This window comes from Cydia strobilella, chromosome 19, assembly GCF_947568885.1.
Source record: "Cydia strobilella chromosome 19, ilCydStro3.1, whole genome shotgun sequence".
NCBI lineage: Eukaryota > Metazoa > Arthropoda > Insecta > Lepidoptera > Tortricidae > Cydia > Cydia strobilella.
In genome coordinates, this window is record NC_086059.1 from 12111769 (window position 1) to 12133298 (window position 21530).

The 21530-nt window shown below is 36.8% G+C and overlaps 3 protein-coding genes across 4 annotated transcripts in view; all 3 read right to left on the minus strand.

The window, feature by feature from the left end:
• LOC134749941 (retinol dehydrogenase 12-like) overlaps positions 1-21530 on the minus strand; it is a 463382-nt gene that overhangs the window by 207948 nt on the left and 233904 nt on the right. The gene's annotated exons all lie outside the window — the stretch shown is intronic.
• The window catches only part of LOC134749944 (alpha-tocopherol transfer protein-like), a 214942-nt gene that overhangs the window by 143459 nt on the left and 49953 nt on the right, over positions 1-21530 (minus strand). The window lies entirely within an intron of this gene.
• Positions 43-1546, minus strand: LOC134749943 (uncharacterized). The gene has a single exon (XM_063684972.1). The coding sequence runs from the start codon at positions 1015-1017 to the stop codon at positions 43-45; it is 975 nt and encodes a 324-aa protein (XP_063541042.1). The 5' UTR covers positions 1018-1546.

Genomic DNA, 21530 nt, shown 5'->3' on the forward strand with positions numbered 1-21530 from the left:
GAGCGCGAGCGTCGGCAACGATTTAATCAAGCGGGGCTAAGGTCACATCGGCGGGCGCGTCTCATCAATGCAATCAATGGAGGGCACAGCCAGATGGATGACGACGTTCTTATTATGCGGCAGCTCGCTTCTACCTCCGTCTGAACAGTTATTAAACGTTATCGTCGGAACTTTCGCATCGCCCAGCTTCACGCCGTTCAAGTTTTGTGCGAGACAGTCGACGGAGTCGCGATTCTCTTGTTGGTCATCGGGCGCGCTCATGCTCGGTGTGAGCCATTCCTCCTCGTCGTCGGTCCCGGGCCGGTCGACGTCCGGCGACGGATCGGTCTCGTGTGGCACCGGCGAGCACGCTTCCCCAGTCACGTGAAGATCGATAAGACCGGCCAAGTTAACATTGAAGTTTCCGCGCTTTCCACGCGGCTCCTCCTGAATTTCCTCTGTGATAAGTTCGTCAGTCGCTGTTTCGATTTCCTTATTTAAGGTGTGGTCATCCTCGTAGAACTCTTGTAAGTCGTTAAGATTGTCTAAGTTGTTCCCTAAGCTTTCGTTGTCGGTGGCGAGAGTCTGCCGGTAGTGGTCGATGAGCGGCTGGAGCGAGTCCTCGTGCTGCCTGAAGAGGTAGTGGTAGGCCTGGCTCACGGAGCGGAGGGAGTAAGAGGACCGCGGCCGATGGGCTGAGGCAGGCGTCGGCGCGGCGACACTGCGCCACACGTGTCTGCGGCGCTCACACAATATTGCATTAGAATTAAGAATCCTTTCAAAGTCCGACACTTGTTCGGCTTCGCTGATCTGTACCAGCAGCTTGTTCTCCGTCTCTTTCCCGCCGTTCGTTTGACACAGCCTCTTCTCGCCGACCTGTTTAGGGGGATTAGAAGACTTAGTTTTGTTGTGACTATCGATTCTATGTTGCGTGGAGGTTGAATGGGTGTCGGCGTATTTCATCGGTATAGAGAGGGTTTGGATGGAAATCGCGCACGGGATTTTTTCGATGGGTTTTCGTTTTTGTTGTTTGACCATGACTTTGGTTGGTTTTGGTTTCTTTTTGTCGACGGATGGGGGTCGATGTGGGAAGAATTGTTTATCACACCTAAGTCTAGTGGGGTCCGCGCTGCGAACGGTACGTGCATAGTTGGACTTGGGGCGTTCAGATAGGCTGACGCTCTGGGCTCGGAAGAGTACTTCAGGCCTTTCTTTAGCGGCCAGTTTGAGAGCTGGTGAAAACAAGCGTGCTCTCCGAGCGACTTCGGCGGACTGTTGTACCGTATTCGTATCGGTAAAAAGTTAATTTATCGTTGTGGCATGTTGAGACGCCACCGCGAGCCAAACATCGTATGGATTGTGGAGTGGGGATGTACTTAAGCTTGTACAATGCTGGAGGGTTACTCGATCGATTCCGGACCGCCTAAATAAAGATGCGCATAAAATTTGCCAAATGTCCTTGGTTGCACGTGAGGATGACAATGCTATAAATTTTTCAGACGCGAATGTTAAACAGTAACGTCGGTACCTTAGTACCTTGACATAAAACTTTACTTTTTATTGGTATAAGTTTTAGTTGATTACGATATCACTATCACTACATAGTATAGTATAGTATAAAGTCGCTTTCCGCTGTCTGTCCATCTGTCTCTATGTATGCTTAGATCTTTAAAACTACTCAACGAATTTTGATGCGTTTTTAGGGTTCCGTACCTCAAAAGGAAAAAACGGAACCCTTATAGGATCACTCGTGCGTCTGTCTGTCTGTCTGTCTGTCCGTCTGTCACAGCCTATTTTCTCCGAAACTACTGGACCAATTTAGTTGAAATTTGGTACACATATGTAAGTTTGTGACCCAAAGACGGACATGTAACGTAATCAAATTAATTTTAAACATAGTGGCCACTTTTGGGGGGTAAATGAGGGTGTCATGTACCAACTACCTGTAACTAACATCTTTTGTAATGCACATGACATGTAATGTTGAATAAATATAAATATAAATTAAATAAAATAGTTTTTCAAACTATGTCGTGTTACATATCAAATGAAAGAGCTCATTGTGAGAATCTCAAATATATTTTTTTTTAAATTTTAGGATTAACAGCTTAGAAGTTATTCAAGAAAATAGGCAAAAAATTACCATTCCCGCCCCCCTTTATCTCCGAAACTACGGGTCTAAAATTTTGAAAAAAATACACTAAATAGATTTTTACCTATAGATTACAGGAAAACCTATTAGAAATGTGCGTCAAGCGTGAGTCGGGCTTAATTATTTAGTTTTTGATCCGACCCCTACGGGTTTTTTAGATATTTTACTCACGTTTCACATAAAAAATACATTGTTTAAATTGTGTAATGTACGGAACCCTTGGAACGCGAGTCCGACTCGCACTTGGCCGGGTTTTTTTTTAATATATAGAGTGATTCAAGAGGAAGGTTTATATGTATAATTTGTAAAGGTTTTGTGTAAATTAGATGAACTACCCGTGCGAAGCCGGGGCGCGTCGTTTTAAATATAACATGAAATTTTCGATCCAAATACTATGTACAAATACAAACGCTTGTGTGTTTATTTGTCTTTAAAAGTTTTTCGTAAATTTTCAGACTTTTCCTAATATCATAGGATTCTTTTATCAAAAAGTTTACTTTTCGTCGAAGCTACCTACGAAGCAAAGCCGTCAGCTATCAAAATTAATTGAAATCATGACAAATGATTTGACATTTCAGTTCAAGTACAGTTAGTACCAAGGGCCTGACACTCTTTGATAGAGAAAGATAGTCTTATTGCGATTCCTATAAGAGGAAAGAGAAAATTGTGCCATGCTTTGTCCTTATCACCGACCGGGTTTTTTTTCATGGTCGGGTTATGGCAGCATAGGTAGGAGGCGATGGCGAAATACCGAAATTTATAATTGAAAGAGAAAAAGGATTATGCTGCCATACATTAAACTGTCAATACATGAATATGTCTTTCTCTTACCCCTGGTCGCTCAGTTTCATGTCTATAACTACTATACTAATTTTATGGTTAGTACTGGGCCTTACTGAAAATCAGCGTCGCGGAGTATGCCATGTTGGCTCACACCGTGACACCAAGCTGAGTAAGGACCATTTAGCGCAACCTCATTCTGTTTAATTATTTCTAGTTTTAGTCTTGTTATGTTGTGCTAATAAATGCTTTTTCTTTCTTTTCTTTCTTTCTTTACTGAATGCATTAAAATAGGTGCGAATTACGCAAACTGCTCATTTACGATTCCATTTCTCAAACTACAGCACATTGGGAATTGGGAATACTGTAACATCTCAAAGCTCGTATATTACTTACTCAACACGTTCAAAACTCGACTATATATTATTATATTTAGAACTGAAATTCAAAAGGTACCTACAGTGATACGAAGGTAACGCTTGGCTTGTTGTGCGTTTTCAATAGGTATTAATGGTTAATATATTTAGCTCTGAACTTTAATTTGGTGTTTATTTGATTTTAATTTGCTGTGTTGGTTCATGTTCATAGTTTACAACTTGTGACCGTAAAATCATATATTTGCATGTGCTTTACACAAAGGTTATACAGGGTGTCTTTAGAATTGACATAAAAATCGTTCACTCGATTTGATTGATTTTATAAAACCCGAAACACAGACACCTAGTTAGTAGCGTTTCAGTGCATGCTAAAGTGTAATTAATCAATGTTTAGAATATTAAAACTTTTTCTCGAAAATACATTCACTTTATAAAGCTTTTTCTAAAGTTTGTGACAGTTTAACTTACTTTCGACAGTTTTCAGAAAATATCGTTCTCTAGTTGTCTGATTTTATGCTGAAAACACATGCAGATGTAGTTTTCGCCACTGCGAACAACGGACACTTAAAAGTACCATTTTTCACATTTCGGGTACGCAACCTTAAAATTCTTGTCTTTTTAAACCTGCATTAAACACCAGCTGAGCCTGACGCAAGGCCTATCTATTCAGTAATCTAACGAATACATGTAATGTTTACCAAATTGGATTACAATTACTTCGTAATCCGTAATAATCTTCAGATTAGGTGAATACCTAATACCTAGCGTGAATACGCTAAAATCCTTGCCGTGTAGTACCATATTACATATTGAGGCTACTAGTGAATAAAACTTACGTACCGTAAAATGGGGTGAGTAGGAACAAAACTGACATTCAAAACTCAAAAACATTTTATTTTTACATATGCAAACTGAATGGTGTATATAATAAGTGTTCCGGACGTTTGTATTTTACACTGATTTAAACATTCACGATTTTTACTCATTCTTATTCACAACGACGGGACTTAATCGCGTAAAATAAGTTTTAAATTCACCTCCGACGTTTCGAGGACGGCGTTGTCCTCGTGGTCTCGGAGAAGACCTAGTGCGCAAAACGTTCAAGTTAATAAACAAGACCAAGTGCGGGTAGTTCGAAAAACTCGCGCGCCTAGAAGATGTTGATGTCAACTTGAGCCAGTCTTTTCCGAGACCACGGGGACAACGCAGTCCTCGAAACGTCGGAGGTGAATTTAAAACTTATTTTACGCGATTAAGTCCCGTCGTTGTGAATAATAAGAAGTTTGTATTTTAGTTTTTATTTTATTTTGGGAAGTTCCTTTTCATAACTTTGACGATAAACAGGAAATCCCTCCTCGCCCCGTAGTCCCTCGTAATTGGGGTGAGATGAGATTTCATACAAAGGTGATTTTGGAAGATTGTTGGATCGTTTTTTTTAAATATGAGTATTACTATAGCTCTATTTTAAATTGGAATACATTATTTTTGTAGCAGTAGCCTTAAAAACCCATCTCACCCCCCTTTCATCCCTTCTCGCCCCATTCATAAGCCAACTCTCCCTGCGAACCCTACTCACCCCGTTTTACGGTAATATGGAAAGCTCTATTTGTGAGGGGGCAGATAGATAGGCCTCAATAGGGTGTAGCAAATTAAAGACAGGTACCAAGATGACGAGGGTTTTTATTAATTAAAATAAAACGCACTATGTGCCTTAGGATGCAGGTAGTGGAGAAGTGCTTAAGCGGGGTCCCTTTGTTTGACATAATTATTGAAAGTCATAATGTAATGATTGTCATATTATCATTAGTCATAATTCTGAAACCGTTAACTTTTCAAGATTTTCCTCGGGTTATCCTATATATAGGTTAGGTTAGGTTAGGTTTGTTTTATGGCAATCCTGAAAAATTACGAGTTTCTGAGAAAAACCAAATTATGACTAATGATAATATGACAATCTTTTTTTTTTACAATCATTACATTATGACTTTCAATAATTATGTCACACAATAGAGACCCGCTTAAGCTTATGCGACCAGCGATGTTCACAAAACTGCTTAAACATAACTCACTCCAAAGAGTCCAAAGTAGGTATTTTCATATTCATAACATTGAAGCTCGTTGGCATCAAATATTCATGCTTATGATTTCCTTCCACACACACACACACACACACACACACACACACATACAACACATTATGTTCAGGTAGTTATGAAGCCAATAACTATTGATTGGCCCGTTTGAAATATTAATGAGGTTCCTACGTTAACTTGATTGAATAACAATGAGGTATTGTGAATTTGAAGTTGCTTCTTGAAAGTCGAAAAGCTGCTAATATAATAAACGGGATAGCGTTAACAGAAAAATGTTGCCAAGTGGTAATTTTGGCATAAAAGTTGTTAATTTGGCACACCCAAGTTGCTGAGTTGAACTGATTTAGTTGAAATTTGGTATGTAGATAGTTTTTGTGATGGGGAAGGATATAGAATAGTTTTCAACCTCAAAATCACGAACGAAACGGCCAAGGCACATATTTTGACTAAGGTGTAGTGTTTGTGAAGTTAGGGCTTAATTGTAGAGTTAGAAGCTTGGCTCTACAAGAGATGTGATAACTTTTTGACAGTGCGAGCCTTATGATTTCGTCTTGGCAACATTTTACATTAAAATGTGGCTAAGGTGTAGAGTTTGTGAAGTTAGGGCTTAATTGTAGAGTTAGAAGCTTGGCTCTACAAGAGATCTAATAACTTTTTGACAGTGCTAGCCTTATAGTTCCGTCTTTTGTGTTTTCCCCCAATTCTCAAAATTCATATACCGTAAAATGGGGTGAGTAGGTTTCGCGGGGAGAGTTAAGTTATGAATGGGGAGAGAAGGTTTGAAAGGGGGTGAGATGGGTTTTTAGGGCTACTGCTACAAAAATAATGTATTTCAATTTAATAGGAGCTATAGTAATACTCATAATAAAAAAAAAACGATCGAACAATCTTCCAAAATCACCTTTGTATGAAAACCCATCTCACCCCAATTACGAGGGACTACGGGGTGAGGTGGTTTTTCCTGTTTATCGTCAAAGTTATGAAATGGAACTACCCAAAATAAAATAAAAACTAAAATACAAACGTCCGGAACACTTATTACATACACCATTCAGTTTACATATGTAAAAATAAAATGTTATCGAGGTTTGAATGTCACTTTTGCTCCTACTCACCCCATTTTACGGTATCAAATATCCACACCATCAACAATAAATACGCGCGACAGCGTCAATGAATACCGTTATTTATTCAATAGTAAAGTAATTAGGTACACGTCCGACAGACGAAGAAATGAATAAAAGATCAGTCTAAATATAGCTTGTTTTGTTACCATCGATCTGGCGATTTACATTCGTTGTTTAGTGATTGATTATAGTTGTAGCTAGAATTTTTTTTAGTTGTGAGTCCCCGGCAAGCTCGGCCGAATTTCACCTTCCCATACAAACGTTGTTTCGTTCTCATTTTAAAACTACGTGTTGGATTGTAATGAAATTTCGTAACGATTCCCGAAAAAGGTCATAGAATATATGGTGAATTTTAGTATGGCAGTGGTTTATGGAAATACTAAGTATACGCAGATGAAGAAGCCGACATAAATTCAAAATAAATCCGGACAAGTGCAAGTCGGACTCGCCCACCGAGGGTTCCGTACAAATTTAACTTATTTTTTTACAATTTTATAGTTTTTAGATTTTTCCCTCCACTTTTAGTGTAAGACAATATTATCTTGCTAAATTTGATAATTCTAGGACAACAGGAAGTACCCTATAAATGTTGATTCTCTTGAGAGTCTATAAATTGTATATACAGATGTCAATCACAATGAAAAAATCAACGATGATCAACTCTGGTCAACGTGGGACTCGAACCCACATCCTTGGATTGCCGGTCCAATGCGTTACCAAGTGCGGTCCAATGCGTTACTACTCTTGAGTGTCGAAATATACCGCCGCCGTATAAACGGCGGCGTCTTTTTTTTCGTTAACGTAAAAAAAAAACACAGCTTCAAAGGACTGTAGACCTGATTATTTATATTTTTAGTATCAGTTATGTTTTTATTTCAACTCGATACCTCCACGCGTTCCCGAGATAAACAGGCCATTTCGAACAATAACAGAAACGATAACGAGATAAAACTATGAAAACGGATTATATCGCGTATATTGAATTTATAATACATCCCGACGTTTCGAACTCTTTACAGCGTTCGTGGTCAACGGGTGACTGAGGAAAAATTACAAAATGCAAAAATACCCACATACTAAAATAATGAACAATCATAGACTACAAACTTTAAGGCTGGTTGTACATGCAAAATCGGTTCATAAGGCTAGTTATACACTATAATTATTTTTCAAGTAAAGATATATATATATATATACGCGATAAAAAACTATGCCGGCTCCAACCCTACACCACGGACCCGAGAAGATTTAATTCCCTCCTAAATTGTAGGAGGGTATCCCAATATGGGACCGGCAACAAACTCGGCGGGACACATCTTTTCAAAACATCAGAATGTCCAGCATCATCCAACACTACGGTCTCACAGTCTATGTCTCGCTTGCTCCTTTATCAGGTGGACTACAGGATCCCAAGCTGGTGGTAGAGAAAAGCCATCCGAAGATAACGAGATATTTAAGAAAGTCATGTCAAATTTGACATTTCCGCGATTCTGAATGTCCTCTTGAACGATTTAAGATTTGCCTAAGATATTACTTAGACATCCAATGGATATCTAATGGATATCCCAAAACGTTTGTAGCGTGAAATGACAATTGGTTTCTCGAATCGAACTGCAAATGATAACTAGTTGAAAACTAAACTATATCGTAATCTATTAGATCTAGTATCTAGTAATTATCACGTTGTTCGAATTGACCGGAAAGGGTCTTGACAGACAGACAGACAGACAGACAGACAGACAGACAGAAGAACGGACGGACAACAAAGTGATGTTATAATATAATTATAATACTTAATCGATTATTTAATAATATACTTTGAATGTATATAATGTAATATTTAAACTTTAGGTGACTTGTTATTAAAAAAAGTTTTGTGACTTGCATGTTAAATTAATCAATTTATACTTTTATATTAATTTTAAGATTCTTATTTAGTTTTAAAATTTGCCTGCAATTTTTTGGCTAAACATGTGATACTAAATCAATTAATTTATAACATCTGTATTTAATTACCATGTTTAAGCATATAAAAAAGGGTTTCATTTTTTCCTGTTGAAGTACCGAACCCTAAACATTAAATTTAATGTCAGGTTACAGCGGTGCACGGTGTATAAATTATTATAAGAAGCCCTCATAAAAACGTTAGCATCTGCCGGATTCGGACCCGACTGGAAAGATATTTATTTTTACTGAAGGATATTTTTAGTTTCACCGAAGATCGCGATATTAAACATATTTATTGAGGGTATAAACTTATAACTGCGCAAAATATCTGGACCCGAAATAGGATATTGCGAGCTGACAACAGTTTGACCTAAAATATCCAGATTGTTGAGGGCTTGTTGTAGTTTGAAAGAACAATATAGCAATATACAGGAGCAAGGCCAATTCAATTTGATATTGTGTCATCAAGATGATATATAAATGATGTTTAAATACTTTAAATATCCTTTTGATGTCACAGTGTAAGTTTGGATTGGCCTCCATGTTGTTTCGTCGAAATGGGGCGGCTAATTTTAGAAATAATTAATATTAGAGCAAGCGAGCCAGGAAGAGATTTCCATGACCATTAGCATCCCGGGCGATAACTCGTAAAGTGGGTAAGGGCGATGTGAACCCTAGTGCACGTCAACTGCCGCTCCGTTGGTGGGTTGGCTTTATGAATGAATTCCATTTATATACTATGGGACTATGGGTATGCAAGTTTGCAGCTGTGTGTATTTTGTCCAATAGCTTAATAATATATTCAATCACGTTATTACCACATCATATTCATATTCATTAAGTATACCAAATAAGTATCTCTAACATTTAAAAAAAATAGAATAACGTGGAGTGTTAAGAGCAAACGTCTATGTCAACATTTAGTAAAATTTGATCTTATCAATAAAATATGAATATGAATAACGACATGTAGCGGGGTCCCTTTGTTTGGCATAATTATTGAAAGTCATAATGTAATGATTGTCATATCATTTAGTAAAATTTAATCTTATCAATAAAATATGAATATGAATAACGACATGTAGCGGGGTCCCTTTGTTTGGCATAATTATTGAAAGTCATAATGTAATGATTGTCATATTATCATTAGTCATAATTCTGAAACCGTCAATTTTTCAGGATTTTCCTCGGGTTATCCTATAGATAGGTTAGGTTAGGTTAGGTTTGTTTTATGGCAATCCTGAAAAGTTACGCGTTTCTGAGAAAAACCAAATTATGACTAATGATATTATGACAATCATTTCATTATGACTTTCAATAATTATGTCAAACAATAGAGACCCCGTAGTAGATGTTGCGATTTCAAATACCGCTGTAGGTATGTAGTCCCGCTAAAGCCATTTTATTTTTTGTAACACCTTTCTGTTTAATATCAATATTATATCATATTGTAAAATATGACGCGGTTTATAAGCTTTATCAATATTTAGCTTTTTAGCCATAGAGGTACAATAATATAAAGATGAAACGAGATGCACTTATGGAACTTTGAGTAGGAGTAGCAGAGAAAGCTCTATTACTGTTTGCCCTCACATTTTTTTATTTCCCACCGTAAATTTAATATGGTTTATGGTGGGTAACAAATAACTAAATTTTTGGTATGTTAAAACGTGTTTTTAATTTTGTCGCATTGCGTGTATTCTGTCCCTCACGGGCGCACGCGTATAACACATAATAGTACTAGGTCTATGTTTTCAGCTCTCGATCGATGATCTTGAACTATAACTGCGCGCGCGCTATAAAAATACACGGAATACGCATCATTATTTTGATAGCCTATTTACATTACGTAGCGTGGTATCGTGGTAAACATGTTTTGACTACTTGATGTGACGTATCACTATCTTTATTGCAATTCATAGCCAGTTGACAAACTTACTATAAAATATATTTTAATAATGTTAAAAAATAAAAGACGTGTGTGTGTTTAGGTCAATAGTGTCGATACATTGACGCATTTATTTTTAGCATAAATAGTAGAAAATGATTTTGGCACGTCCATGTTGGTTTCAATAAATGTAGTTTGGCCTGGGGCTGTCTCATTTCAAACAGACTTCATACTTACTGTCTTTGTCTTGCGCTAGTACTAGCATCCAAAAGGAAAGGAATGAATATCTGTAGTTTTTTTTGTTTTTATTCACTACTGACAAATCTCTACTGACAAATTTCGTTTGCCAGACTATAAGTGCGTAGGTACCCGACCAAATACATAGAAGCTCTACAAAGCTGTTGTATTATTTTCATATGAATATTGCTTTCTCTTTTAAATCAATTGAGATTCCGATTATTATTTTGCTTTTTTGAGGGTTCCGTACCCAAAGGGTATTACTAAGACTCCTCTGTCCGTCTGTCTGTCTGTCACCAGGCTATATCTCATGAACCGTGATAAGTAGACAGTTGTAAAATGACTATGACATACGAAAAAACTGGCAGATGGACGGACGGACGGACAGAAGGACATGACGCAACTATAAGAAAAGTAACATTTTCGTTACGGAACCCTAAAAAGATGCAATAACAATTTTTCGATTCAGGAAAAACCGTGAAATAGAGCGAAATGAAACCCACATCCAAATTTTTATAACCTAAAAGAAATGTTTATATCAAAATTTGTTTAACATTATCGAATAATAATTATGTAAAACATAATACTATTTAAGAGGTTCTCCATTATTCAATGCGCATGTTTTAAACAAGTAAATTATTTACATATATAAATATGCGAGAAGGTTAAGGCCAAATTTTGCAAGAATATGAAGGTTATAGGAAAAACAACGTTTTGATCAAAATTCAAACAAAATTGAAGTGTTTGGAAGGTAGATCCATTCTCCATACTAATATTATAAATGCGAAAGTGTGTGTCTGTCTGTCTGTTACCTCTTCACGCTTAAACCGCTGAACCGATTTAGTTGAAATTTGGTATAGAGATAGTTTGAGTCCCGGGGAAGGACATAGGGTAGTTACCTCAGAAATCATCCTTTAAGGGGGTGAACAGGGGGGTGGAAGTTTGTATGGGGCATCGATAAAAAGCAGATTGGGTAAAAAATAAGCTACCCAAATTACTAACTCCACGCAGACGAAGACGCGGGCAAAAGCTAGTATGTATGTATGTATGTGCATAAAACAAGAGGAATTATTATAAAAACAAAAAACCTACTTACCTATATTTTTGAAATGGTTTTTTTCTCTAGCTTTCATTTCATACCCATAATTGCACAGAATAATATATAGACAATAAGACAGAAAAGAAAAAAAAAACAATTTGTAATAGAAGTATGAGGTGGCAGTTCGTGGCCTTCACTAAATTAAAAAGCTACTTTGTTTCACTCCCCGGAGTTCGGAAAGTCGCACTTTCCTCACTCCAGGGAGTGACGAAAGTAGGCTTGTTCGAGCTGCTGAGGTGAAAATAAAATTACCATCTAGGGTACATTTTTATTTATAATAAGAACTACAATTATAAAACGGAAACATAAGGCCTTCGAACGCCGTTTAATTTCAGGGACACAATATTGAAAAGCTGTCAATTAGTGTCATTTTGATAAGGGCTACGGAAGCGCAGTGACGTAGCAAATGTCATGTCATGACGGCCGGGATTCGAGGGCCTGACATTCTTTGATAGAGAAATATAGTCTTATTGCGATTCCTATAAGAGGAAAGAGAAAATAGCGCTATGCTTTGTCCTTATCACCGACCGGGTGGCATCATATGTAAGGTGATGGCGAAATACCGAAATTTATGAGAGTGAAAGAGAAAAAATCCTATGCTGCCCAAATTTTATATGAATATTCTTCCCCCGGTCGCTCGGTGGCGCGTCTATAACTACTTGTATATACTATGTCTATGCCGGGAATAGACTAAAGACATGTCTTGACAACTATAAGGTAGGGCTTTAAAGATGTGTGCACGACCCTTTATACGACAAATAAAAGTACTGAGTAGAAAAAAATAAAATCAAGTAAATATTGTTTTGTAGATCGTTGCCTATGAGTCAGAATTAAAAAACAAAATAACAGTTGATATTGTATGAATATCTTTAAGAACCGCCGCGCCATGCTTTTTATGAAGTTGATTTCGATCTCACTGGCAATCATTTATATTAATATACAAATAAGAGTGCTGGAATAGAAAAACATATTTTTCTACTCATCGACTGTAATGGTTGAATTAAGATTTCGTATACCAAACTGTAATTGGGTACTTTTCATGTATGGGCTCCCAAATCAACTATAATATTCATTTCGAAACGCTTTAGTCAACTATAAATTGACCAATCACAGCTCGCCGCGGTCAAAAGGACGAAACGAAACGATAGCTCAAATTTATTATTTATTTTAGGTGGTATAGTAGAAACAATTGCTTCATAAGTCAGAAACGTGCATGTGACACCCTTAATCTAGCAACATCCATAGACTACGAAAACCGCTTAGCGTTGCTTGTTAGTCTCTATAGCCTACGGTGGCCAAAATCGTGAAAAAAACTGTCTAAAAATTGAATTTAGCAAGGAGCAGGTACCAGGGCCTCATGAGTTACGAGAAGGTGTCGTTGATCAACCCGCCGGGCCCCGGTGGCCGGGGCGCGTACGAGTATGAAGTTAAGCGGCTGCTCGCGTATCTTAGCTGTATACTTTTGGTTTGTTTACCTATATGATTCTACTAGTTTAAAGTATTATTTTTGTTGACTTGTAGAAAAAGTATTGTATACAATAGTGATATAATCAAGCTTTTCAATCTTGTACCCAATAAGGCCACTCAGCAAGGTTCGTGGCCTTAAAACGGTACTCGACTGAAAAGCTCTCCATTATATTACGATTGTATAAAATACTATTATTTACTCTCCGGGTCAAATGACATTAGTATGTCATTTGACTCAGAGAGGGATAGCTAATAGAGGACTATATTACTTAATATACAGTCATTAAATCAGAATTGAGTCTTAATGGGACAAGATTTATACAAAATGCGTACATTAATTTATTCGGACACTTGAATAGCACAATAAAACGGTAAATCACCGTGCCAGGCACCGATACACCGGGAATCAATACCCCATGCTGTAAATAAAAACATTTATACCCATTCAACCTCCGTAGCAAAACGTTTTTGTGAAAAAAAATAAAGAGCGCGTAAACGGCTCCGAAAAGTCAAAAACTGTCTATGAGTAATCGTTCCTTATTTAAAATGAGCTGAAAATGGAAAAAAAGGTTATCAATGAACTGACCTACTTTACTCACCTTTTATATTTCGGCGTAGTATCAATAACACTTGACAAAGGCACTGTTTTTACTAACAATTATTATAACATGTAAACCCACAACACGTTTTACTGGGGTGAAACGTAGTTCTGTACAAAATTAAGACACTGTTGCGTTATAAAATCAATAGACGGCCATAGAACAACTCTGTTCGCGTATCCATTCAATACTGAGCCACGGGCATGCGTAGCGCAGACTCAGAATCCGCGGGAAATATGACAGATTGTTTTTTTAAAGATGACCGCGGATGACATCTTCAGACGTCAGATAAGAGAAAGATAACAAATGTTTGTTGATTGTTAGTTTTACTTTGTTTTAAAATTAATGTGCTATGATAATGTCTTCAAGGTAAATAGGAATAAGAAGATATGTTTGCCATTTTGAAATTTGCAAACAATAAAAGTTAGTCAATTTGTGTAAGAATGTCCTGTAATACCTACCTATTAATGTTTTAGTATCTATACCTACTCGGTATTCATTTGAGATTAGGGAATAGAAGTTTTTTAGTTTAGGGGATCGGGAATTTCATAAAAATAAATAGTTTTTATTTATATAAGTACTGTGTTAGTTTTTTTATCAGATTTTAAATATGTCGTTTCAAATCCTTTACCAACATGTTAACATCAGCTTAGATATCTACTATTTAGTTTAATAAATTATTATAAATTACACTCCAAATTTTAGCCTAGCGCTCACCCCTTAAATATATGGGGCATTTTCTATGAAAAGGGACCTTATTGTCGATGGCACTTAAGCCGCACAGCGTCGCGCGCCATCGACAATAAGGTCCCTTTTTATAGAAAATACCACATATTAAGTGGGGGGACTCACTTCCGTTAGCTGGGAGAGGGAGAAACGGTAAATATACTTATATAACTCTTTAATTTGAAACCTTGAACTAGCTGATATCAAAGGGCGATAAAATCTGAACGTAATTCACAATAATTCGACGCTGTGTTGATATTACTTTACCTACTCGTTGCGTTATTTGACTCAGGGACTTTTAAAAACTCTAAATCGGAGCTCAAAATAAACTGGTCACGTATTGTTGTTGACATTGAAAGCCATTTTCATTACGATTAGGTTTATCGGTTTTGTTCTTATGTTCTGTGTTGTTTTGTGTTGTCAAACCTAGTGGTCCTCTGGCACTGACAGCAGTTTGTTTATCACATCGTTACGTCATCCAGATCACGTGACAGTTTGAAGCGTTTTTCGCGAAATTTAAACATTAAACTAATTAAAGTCGATTTTTTATTAAAAATAAATGAATAAAAATTTTAAAGAAATATTTTGCGATAATTACGTGTCTATCTAAAAAATGAGAACAGTTCTAAAAAATTGTCAACATCCCTTTTATCATTATGTAATTCTTATAATTGAATATTTGAAGTAAACCAGTAATCTACTCCTAACAACCCCACTTAGAAGTCTGAACCCATCTTGCGTGACACACTCCATTATTTACAGACAAGCCCACTAACCTCTTTACCTCGGCCATCAACCCTGACAACCGACTAAATACAATACTACCAACAATAGGACAATACGAACGTATGTTCTAGCCCTTTCGATTTGGTCGGGTGACACGGCAGACCGACGATGGTGCCAAGAATATTGCTTCCTTTACTGATTTTTATGGTGTAGGTTATTCTATCCTTTGTAGCTAATGTAGGTATATTATCTAGGAATTATTCAGGTCTAGAGGGGCAAATACACTAGTCGTGATCTAAATTGATATCAGATATATCTTAGATGTTAAAGATAGAATTATTTTAATAGATAACTAGGTATGTACAATATGTAATATGTCCAATTCCTAACATTCGAAAGCAAATGATTTTTCACCTCAACAGCTCGAACAAGCCTACTTTCGTCACTCCCTGGAGTGAAGAAAGTGCGACTTTCCTCACTCTAGGGAGTGACGGAAGTGCGACTTTCCTCACTCCAGGGAGTGAAACAAAGTAGCTTTTTAATTTAGTGAAGGCCATGAACTGCCACTTCATACTTCGGGGCTATTACAAATTCGAAATACAGTTTAACCTTTAATATGTTCTCACTACTGAGGTGTAAAATTATATGTGTCACACGAGAGCAAAATTATTACTACGAGTGTGTTAGGTATCTCGTGTTCTTGAGTCCCTCGCTACGCTCAAGATTCTAACTTAGAATCAATCGCTTCGCTCGTGATTCGATTATAGAATCTTTCGCTTACTCGGGACTCAAAATCAAAACTCGCAAGAAAAACCAACTTTCCTCTCTTGTTGCACAAATAACTATTGTAGCTAGCTTAACTACGTATTTAAACAATAATTAGTAGATATTTGCTAAAAGCCTACAATCGGGCCTCAATTAGCAAAGTAAACGCACAAACTTTGAACAGAATTGTAATCAGTTGAAAGGGAGCCACAAAGTAAACAATATGCATTTACATACGTCTTTACTCTTATCTTTATCTCGCGTCATTGCCCGGGAAAAACTAGGGGCCTATAGCACAGAATAAATAATAATACTATCGTACAGAAAGGACACTTCCTACAAAACCGAAGTTTGACAGCGATTCAGGGTCGAATCATGCTGTCCCTTTCTAATGTATGGCACTATCCCTTTCGGCTATTTAGGGTTGTCAGAATTCAAGTCATTACCTTATCTGTGGTCGTGCACGCAAAGGGACGTCCCTAATAGTTGCTGAAGCTGAGCCGAACGGAGCCGAGTTTGCCCGAAAGGAGGAGTGTTTCCCCTTGTCTTAGGGTCGGTTGCACTAAACTTATCATCGTTGTCATCGTTAAAGAGTTCGCTAAATTTTATTGTATGGAAAGTTTCATAGTAAACCACCGCGGCGCGCCGGGTGACGTTGATCAGTCTGTCAAGTGCGGATCTGTCATTTTGACTTACGTATTTGTATGATTTCCGGATGAATTTTAAAATGGCGTAGGGGCCCCGGTATTTTGACGATTTTTTGATTTTTGATTGACACCAATTTAATTCCCGTCTGGAGTCCCGTCATCCATAGGTCACTGGTTCATATCCGGTTCGAAGGACCATGTTTACTGGTCTAACGGGTTTATATTAGTAATAACTCCAAAATGTAAAATAATATGTTTAATCTTTCTTATGGAAAATGAATAAGTGAAGTTTGACAAGCAAAGACACAAAAGAAGCTACATTAACTTTTTTATATATACTTAAACTGCCAGCATCCGCAGAGGTGTAGGTACTAGGTACTTCAGCTTTCTTGCGAACACTGGACTCCACTTTATGTATTTACAAGAAAGGGATAAAACATAAACGAACACACGACTAACTAGAGCTATACGTAATTAATGTAATTATGTAGATAGGTAAATAAATAGGTATAGCTAAACATACCTACCCACGCAATAACAAATATTTGTTCTAAGACATTATCAACACCTGTCTACTCGTCGAAATGACACGCCGGAAATGAATTACCTAAAGTAAGTAAAAGGTATGACCTACATCCCAAAAATACTGAAATAGTAGATTGTGTTACAATGGCGCACATTGAATCATAAACGAAGCGAAGGATTTTATAATAGAATCCCGAGAGTAACGAGGGATTCTATTAGTGTAGGCTTGTCAATGTTTAAATGTAAGCAATTTAGTTTTCGTACTATGTACTGTGATAAAATCTCGTATCTCGTACTGCTACTCAGGATTAAAACGCAGTAACTCTGTATGCATCTCATACATAGTTACCACATTTTTCTTTTGGTTGACAGAACAAGATACGAGTTTTTTTCAATGGAGCCTCGTAACCCAGGGCAAATTTGGCGCTTTTGAATTTGGAACTTTCGTTTATTTCTATATGAGTTCAAAACTCGAAGTAAATTTTTACTTCTACAAGTACAAGGGGACTTACGAAGGTAGTCACGATATGAAGGTACTTAGGTACTTGGAAGTGTGCCTGTTTGTTATACATGTGCTTTTTGATCAACAATACCTATATACTTTAGCATTTGATCGATCCATTAAACTCGTTGCAGGTCGGCAACTTAGCCGGGAATTATCTAAAATCGAATGCCAATTTATGCAACCCTTAGGCCCCATTCGCACGAGAGGTTAAGAAGCGTTGCGTGTGTGACGTACCCATAAGTAAGAGCGAGAATGAGGTATCGCCTTCTCGCTCTTACTTATGGATGCGTCGCACACGCAACGCTTTTTAAGCTCTCGTGCGAATGGGGCCTTATGCCTTAATGGGGCCCACTGACTAACAGTCCGCCGGACGATATCGGCCTGTCAGTTGTTCGGAACTGTCAAATTTGTGTTCTAACTGACAGGCCGATATCGTCCGGCGGACTAATAGTCAGTGGGCCCCTTAAGACTGTGCAGGTAGAGGTAGGTACTTTCAGTATCTAAATAACTTGACTGTGTTTTATGTTTAGATTTTCATATAATACCTACTCATAATACGCGTGTTTCTAAATTAACTCAAACCGCTAATCAAATATGTTAACATTTCAACCGTAAACTTAGTCTATTTAAACAGTTCAGCTAAATTCAAATAGTTACACAGCAGTTATTACTTCGAAGCATTTCTAAGAGATAAAACAGCTAAAACAATCCAGAATTTAGTGTACATATGTAAAATAGTTTCGTTCGTTCAGTTTCTTGTTAATTGAAAAGGTTGACCTTTGATCTCACACTGACCTCTTAAAACTAATATAATAGCGGATAAAGCAACGTTCCAAAAGTATCATCCACCGGCTAATAATTTTACCTTTTTACATACCCCTGAGATAATAACTAAAGCATTACAAATCAAATCCATATGAAAGCTAGGTACTCAATATTTATAATTTAAAAACAACACTTAAATTAAAAGTCTATTCTGTCAGCTAAAATGAGGAAATAACTTAAAAGCATCAAATTACTATGCCACTCTTGTAGATAAAATACAACTTTTATATCAGTTTTTAAGGATTTTACTAAAGAGAGAGCCTTTACGAGCTGGTGTTGTTGAAAAATATTTGTTTATTTATTATTTATTTTAAACGTACAAATGGCGGACTTAATGCCTCAAGGCATATTTGTTGTAGATCGACTGAATGACAATCACATACCTACATAAATTACAGGAAATTTTAGTGAACAATTGTGCAAGCGCTTACAAACAAGTTTTGATCGCAGCCAATACAAAACCTATTCAAATAATAAAGAAGTATTGGAAGCAGATGCAATCAAAATTGTAGATTCGTTCCTTATAGCAAAGAGGATATAATAGGAATAGGATAGATCGGTACTGTCATAGTACCTAAATTTTGTAGCTACAGTAAATTCACTGCCATCTATCGACACACGATTAAAACTAAAAATGAAGATGTTTAAAAATACCGTAAAATGTATTTATATATGGATAAATGTTTTTATTTTATTTGCATTAATTATTTTTAACACACTTAAAAATAGATGGCAGTGAATTTACTGTGGTTACATAATTTACTCCGCTCTATCATATTATATTATATCCTCTTTGTTATTACGAAGCCGGGAATTAGGGATTACCAAACAAGAAGTTATAGACGGCCGAGCGTGTAGAGATCAATTAACACGACGTTTGGAACACGAGGCTTTTCTCAAAAAAATAAGAGGAAAACCAAGACTTTTCACCTGAATGTTCAGTGATCCTGATCGGTTCTATATTCTTGTCTATTATTATTGTTGGGGTGTTGTGGGCCTTTGAGTGTCACGTCGACCAAGCAGTGATCTATTGTGACGGCCCTTTAAAGTTCATTACTAAACTAATGCCCGTTGAGTCCAGAAAATTCCAGATTCTTTGGGCCGTAATTTCTTGTCTATCATTAACTGAATCTAAATATCGGCACAAACACTTAACTAGAATGTCTCCACTGGAAATGTTCACGGCATTCTTAAATTGAAATGTCACTAGTCAATAAGAATGTGTTTTTAATTAAAAACCCATTCAGTTAATCAGTATCATTTATTGCTTTCATAGGTATTCCATTCGGATATAGGACAGCTATGAACCCTGTAAGGGCACTGTAAATTACAAATTCAATTCAGCAGTACAACCAGATAGTGTGCTTACGAGTAGGTACTAGGTACGTAAGTAGTAAAATTAAAGTGAAATTTTAATTCTAACGCCTCAATTTTTTTGGTCTGTCTTTAGCATTACAGAATTACAGCATTAGTAAAATTCTACTTTATTGGTTTATAGTCTTTAAAATAAGCTTCATTATCGGACTAAGTATTACAATACTTAATTCACGAAGGCTGATACCTATTTGCTTGTAATTTCATACAAAATTTGAAGGACAGTATACCTTAACCTTAACTTAAATACGCTATAGTTATTTGTGCAACAAGCGAGGAAAGTTGGTTTTTATTGAGTCCTGAGAAAACGAAAGATTCTATAATTAAATCACGAGCGAAGTCGCACTTTGCTCACTCCAGGGAGTGACGAAAGTAGCCTTGTTCGAGCTGCTGAGGTGAAAATGTTTAATACGTCAAAAACTTTCTATCTGTCAAATTTTAAGGTGAATGGCAAATAGTTATGTCATAATAGGACGTTAACAGTACATACGACTTTTTGTTTTCGAACGTCACGTCCGTCACGATTATATCAAACAATTACCAACGGTTGGCTACTCGCAAGCGTGTAGACATCTGGAGAGCCCCAGTCTAACATGACCGTGAGATCCTTAACAACCTATGCGTAATCGGAGAGCTTACTTATACCGGTTTCTTTTAGGGCTCGCGGTCGAATCCGTGTTTCGTTTACACGTTTCGAATACCCGTTTCCGAATAATACGTAAACGGTTTTCTGGCCCGTTCCACACGTTTAATTAAGAAACGTGTAGTTAAGACCCGTGTACACGGATAAACGGGTATTCGAAGATACGTATCTTATTTATCCGTGGCTCCGGACACGTCCTTGACGATAGTAGCGAAGGAACGAACGCCAGCTACAAATGAATAGACAAAATATTCATGACGAGTTTCTGTCATATTTAACCTTATTCCGTGGGTTATAGAGTCGAAATTCAATAAACGGTTTAGAAACTCCTTTCTTGAGCAGGTAGTTTTTGCTTGCAATAGGTATTAAGAGTATTCACGCTTCTTATCAAAGTATAGTATTTTAATTAGCACTTTAAATAGCTACTTTTTTTTACGTTGCGGGTTAGCAATATAATAAAAAAACCTGCTAGTACCTATTTAAAAAAATATTAGAACCATCTAGTTTAGTATGTAGGCAGGAAGTCAAACTAATGTTCGAAATTGGCATTAAGTAAGTATTTATAAAAAAATACAATTTTAACTTGCTTCTTTATTTTTAGTTTAATTTAAGAACATGATATGAAATTGTATTTCTTGTCATATAATGTAGGTACACCTTATAAAACAAAGTCCCCCGCCGGGTCCGTATGTCTGTCTGTATGTTCGCGATAACAAGACCTCACCTATGAATGAAGTTTTTCTTTGGGAATGTTTATGTGTATATTTTGTTAAGGTTTTGTTTAAATTGGTAGAAATATGACGATGTTTGCTAATGAAGTTAGAAAAAATCACGCTGGCTTAATCGAAAACGCTGCCCAATCTATTTGATATCAATGTATGGTGGACTTGTCTCTCTTTCATTGGTCTACAAAAAAGTGCGCGATGGCTGTCTGTCTATATTTTAAGAATAATTAACCCATTATTAACTTCTAAAAAAACCGGACAAGTGCGAGTCAGACTCGCCCACCGAAGGTTCCGTACAAATACATCTGTAAAAATTTCAACTGT

What these genes read in the sequence shown, in the direction of transcription:
- LOC134749943 (XM_063684972.1), bottom strand. Translation starts at nt 1,017, where the DNA reads ATGGTCAAACAACAAAAACGAAAACCCATCGAAAAAATCCCGTGCGCG.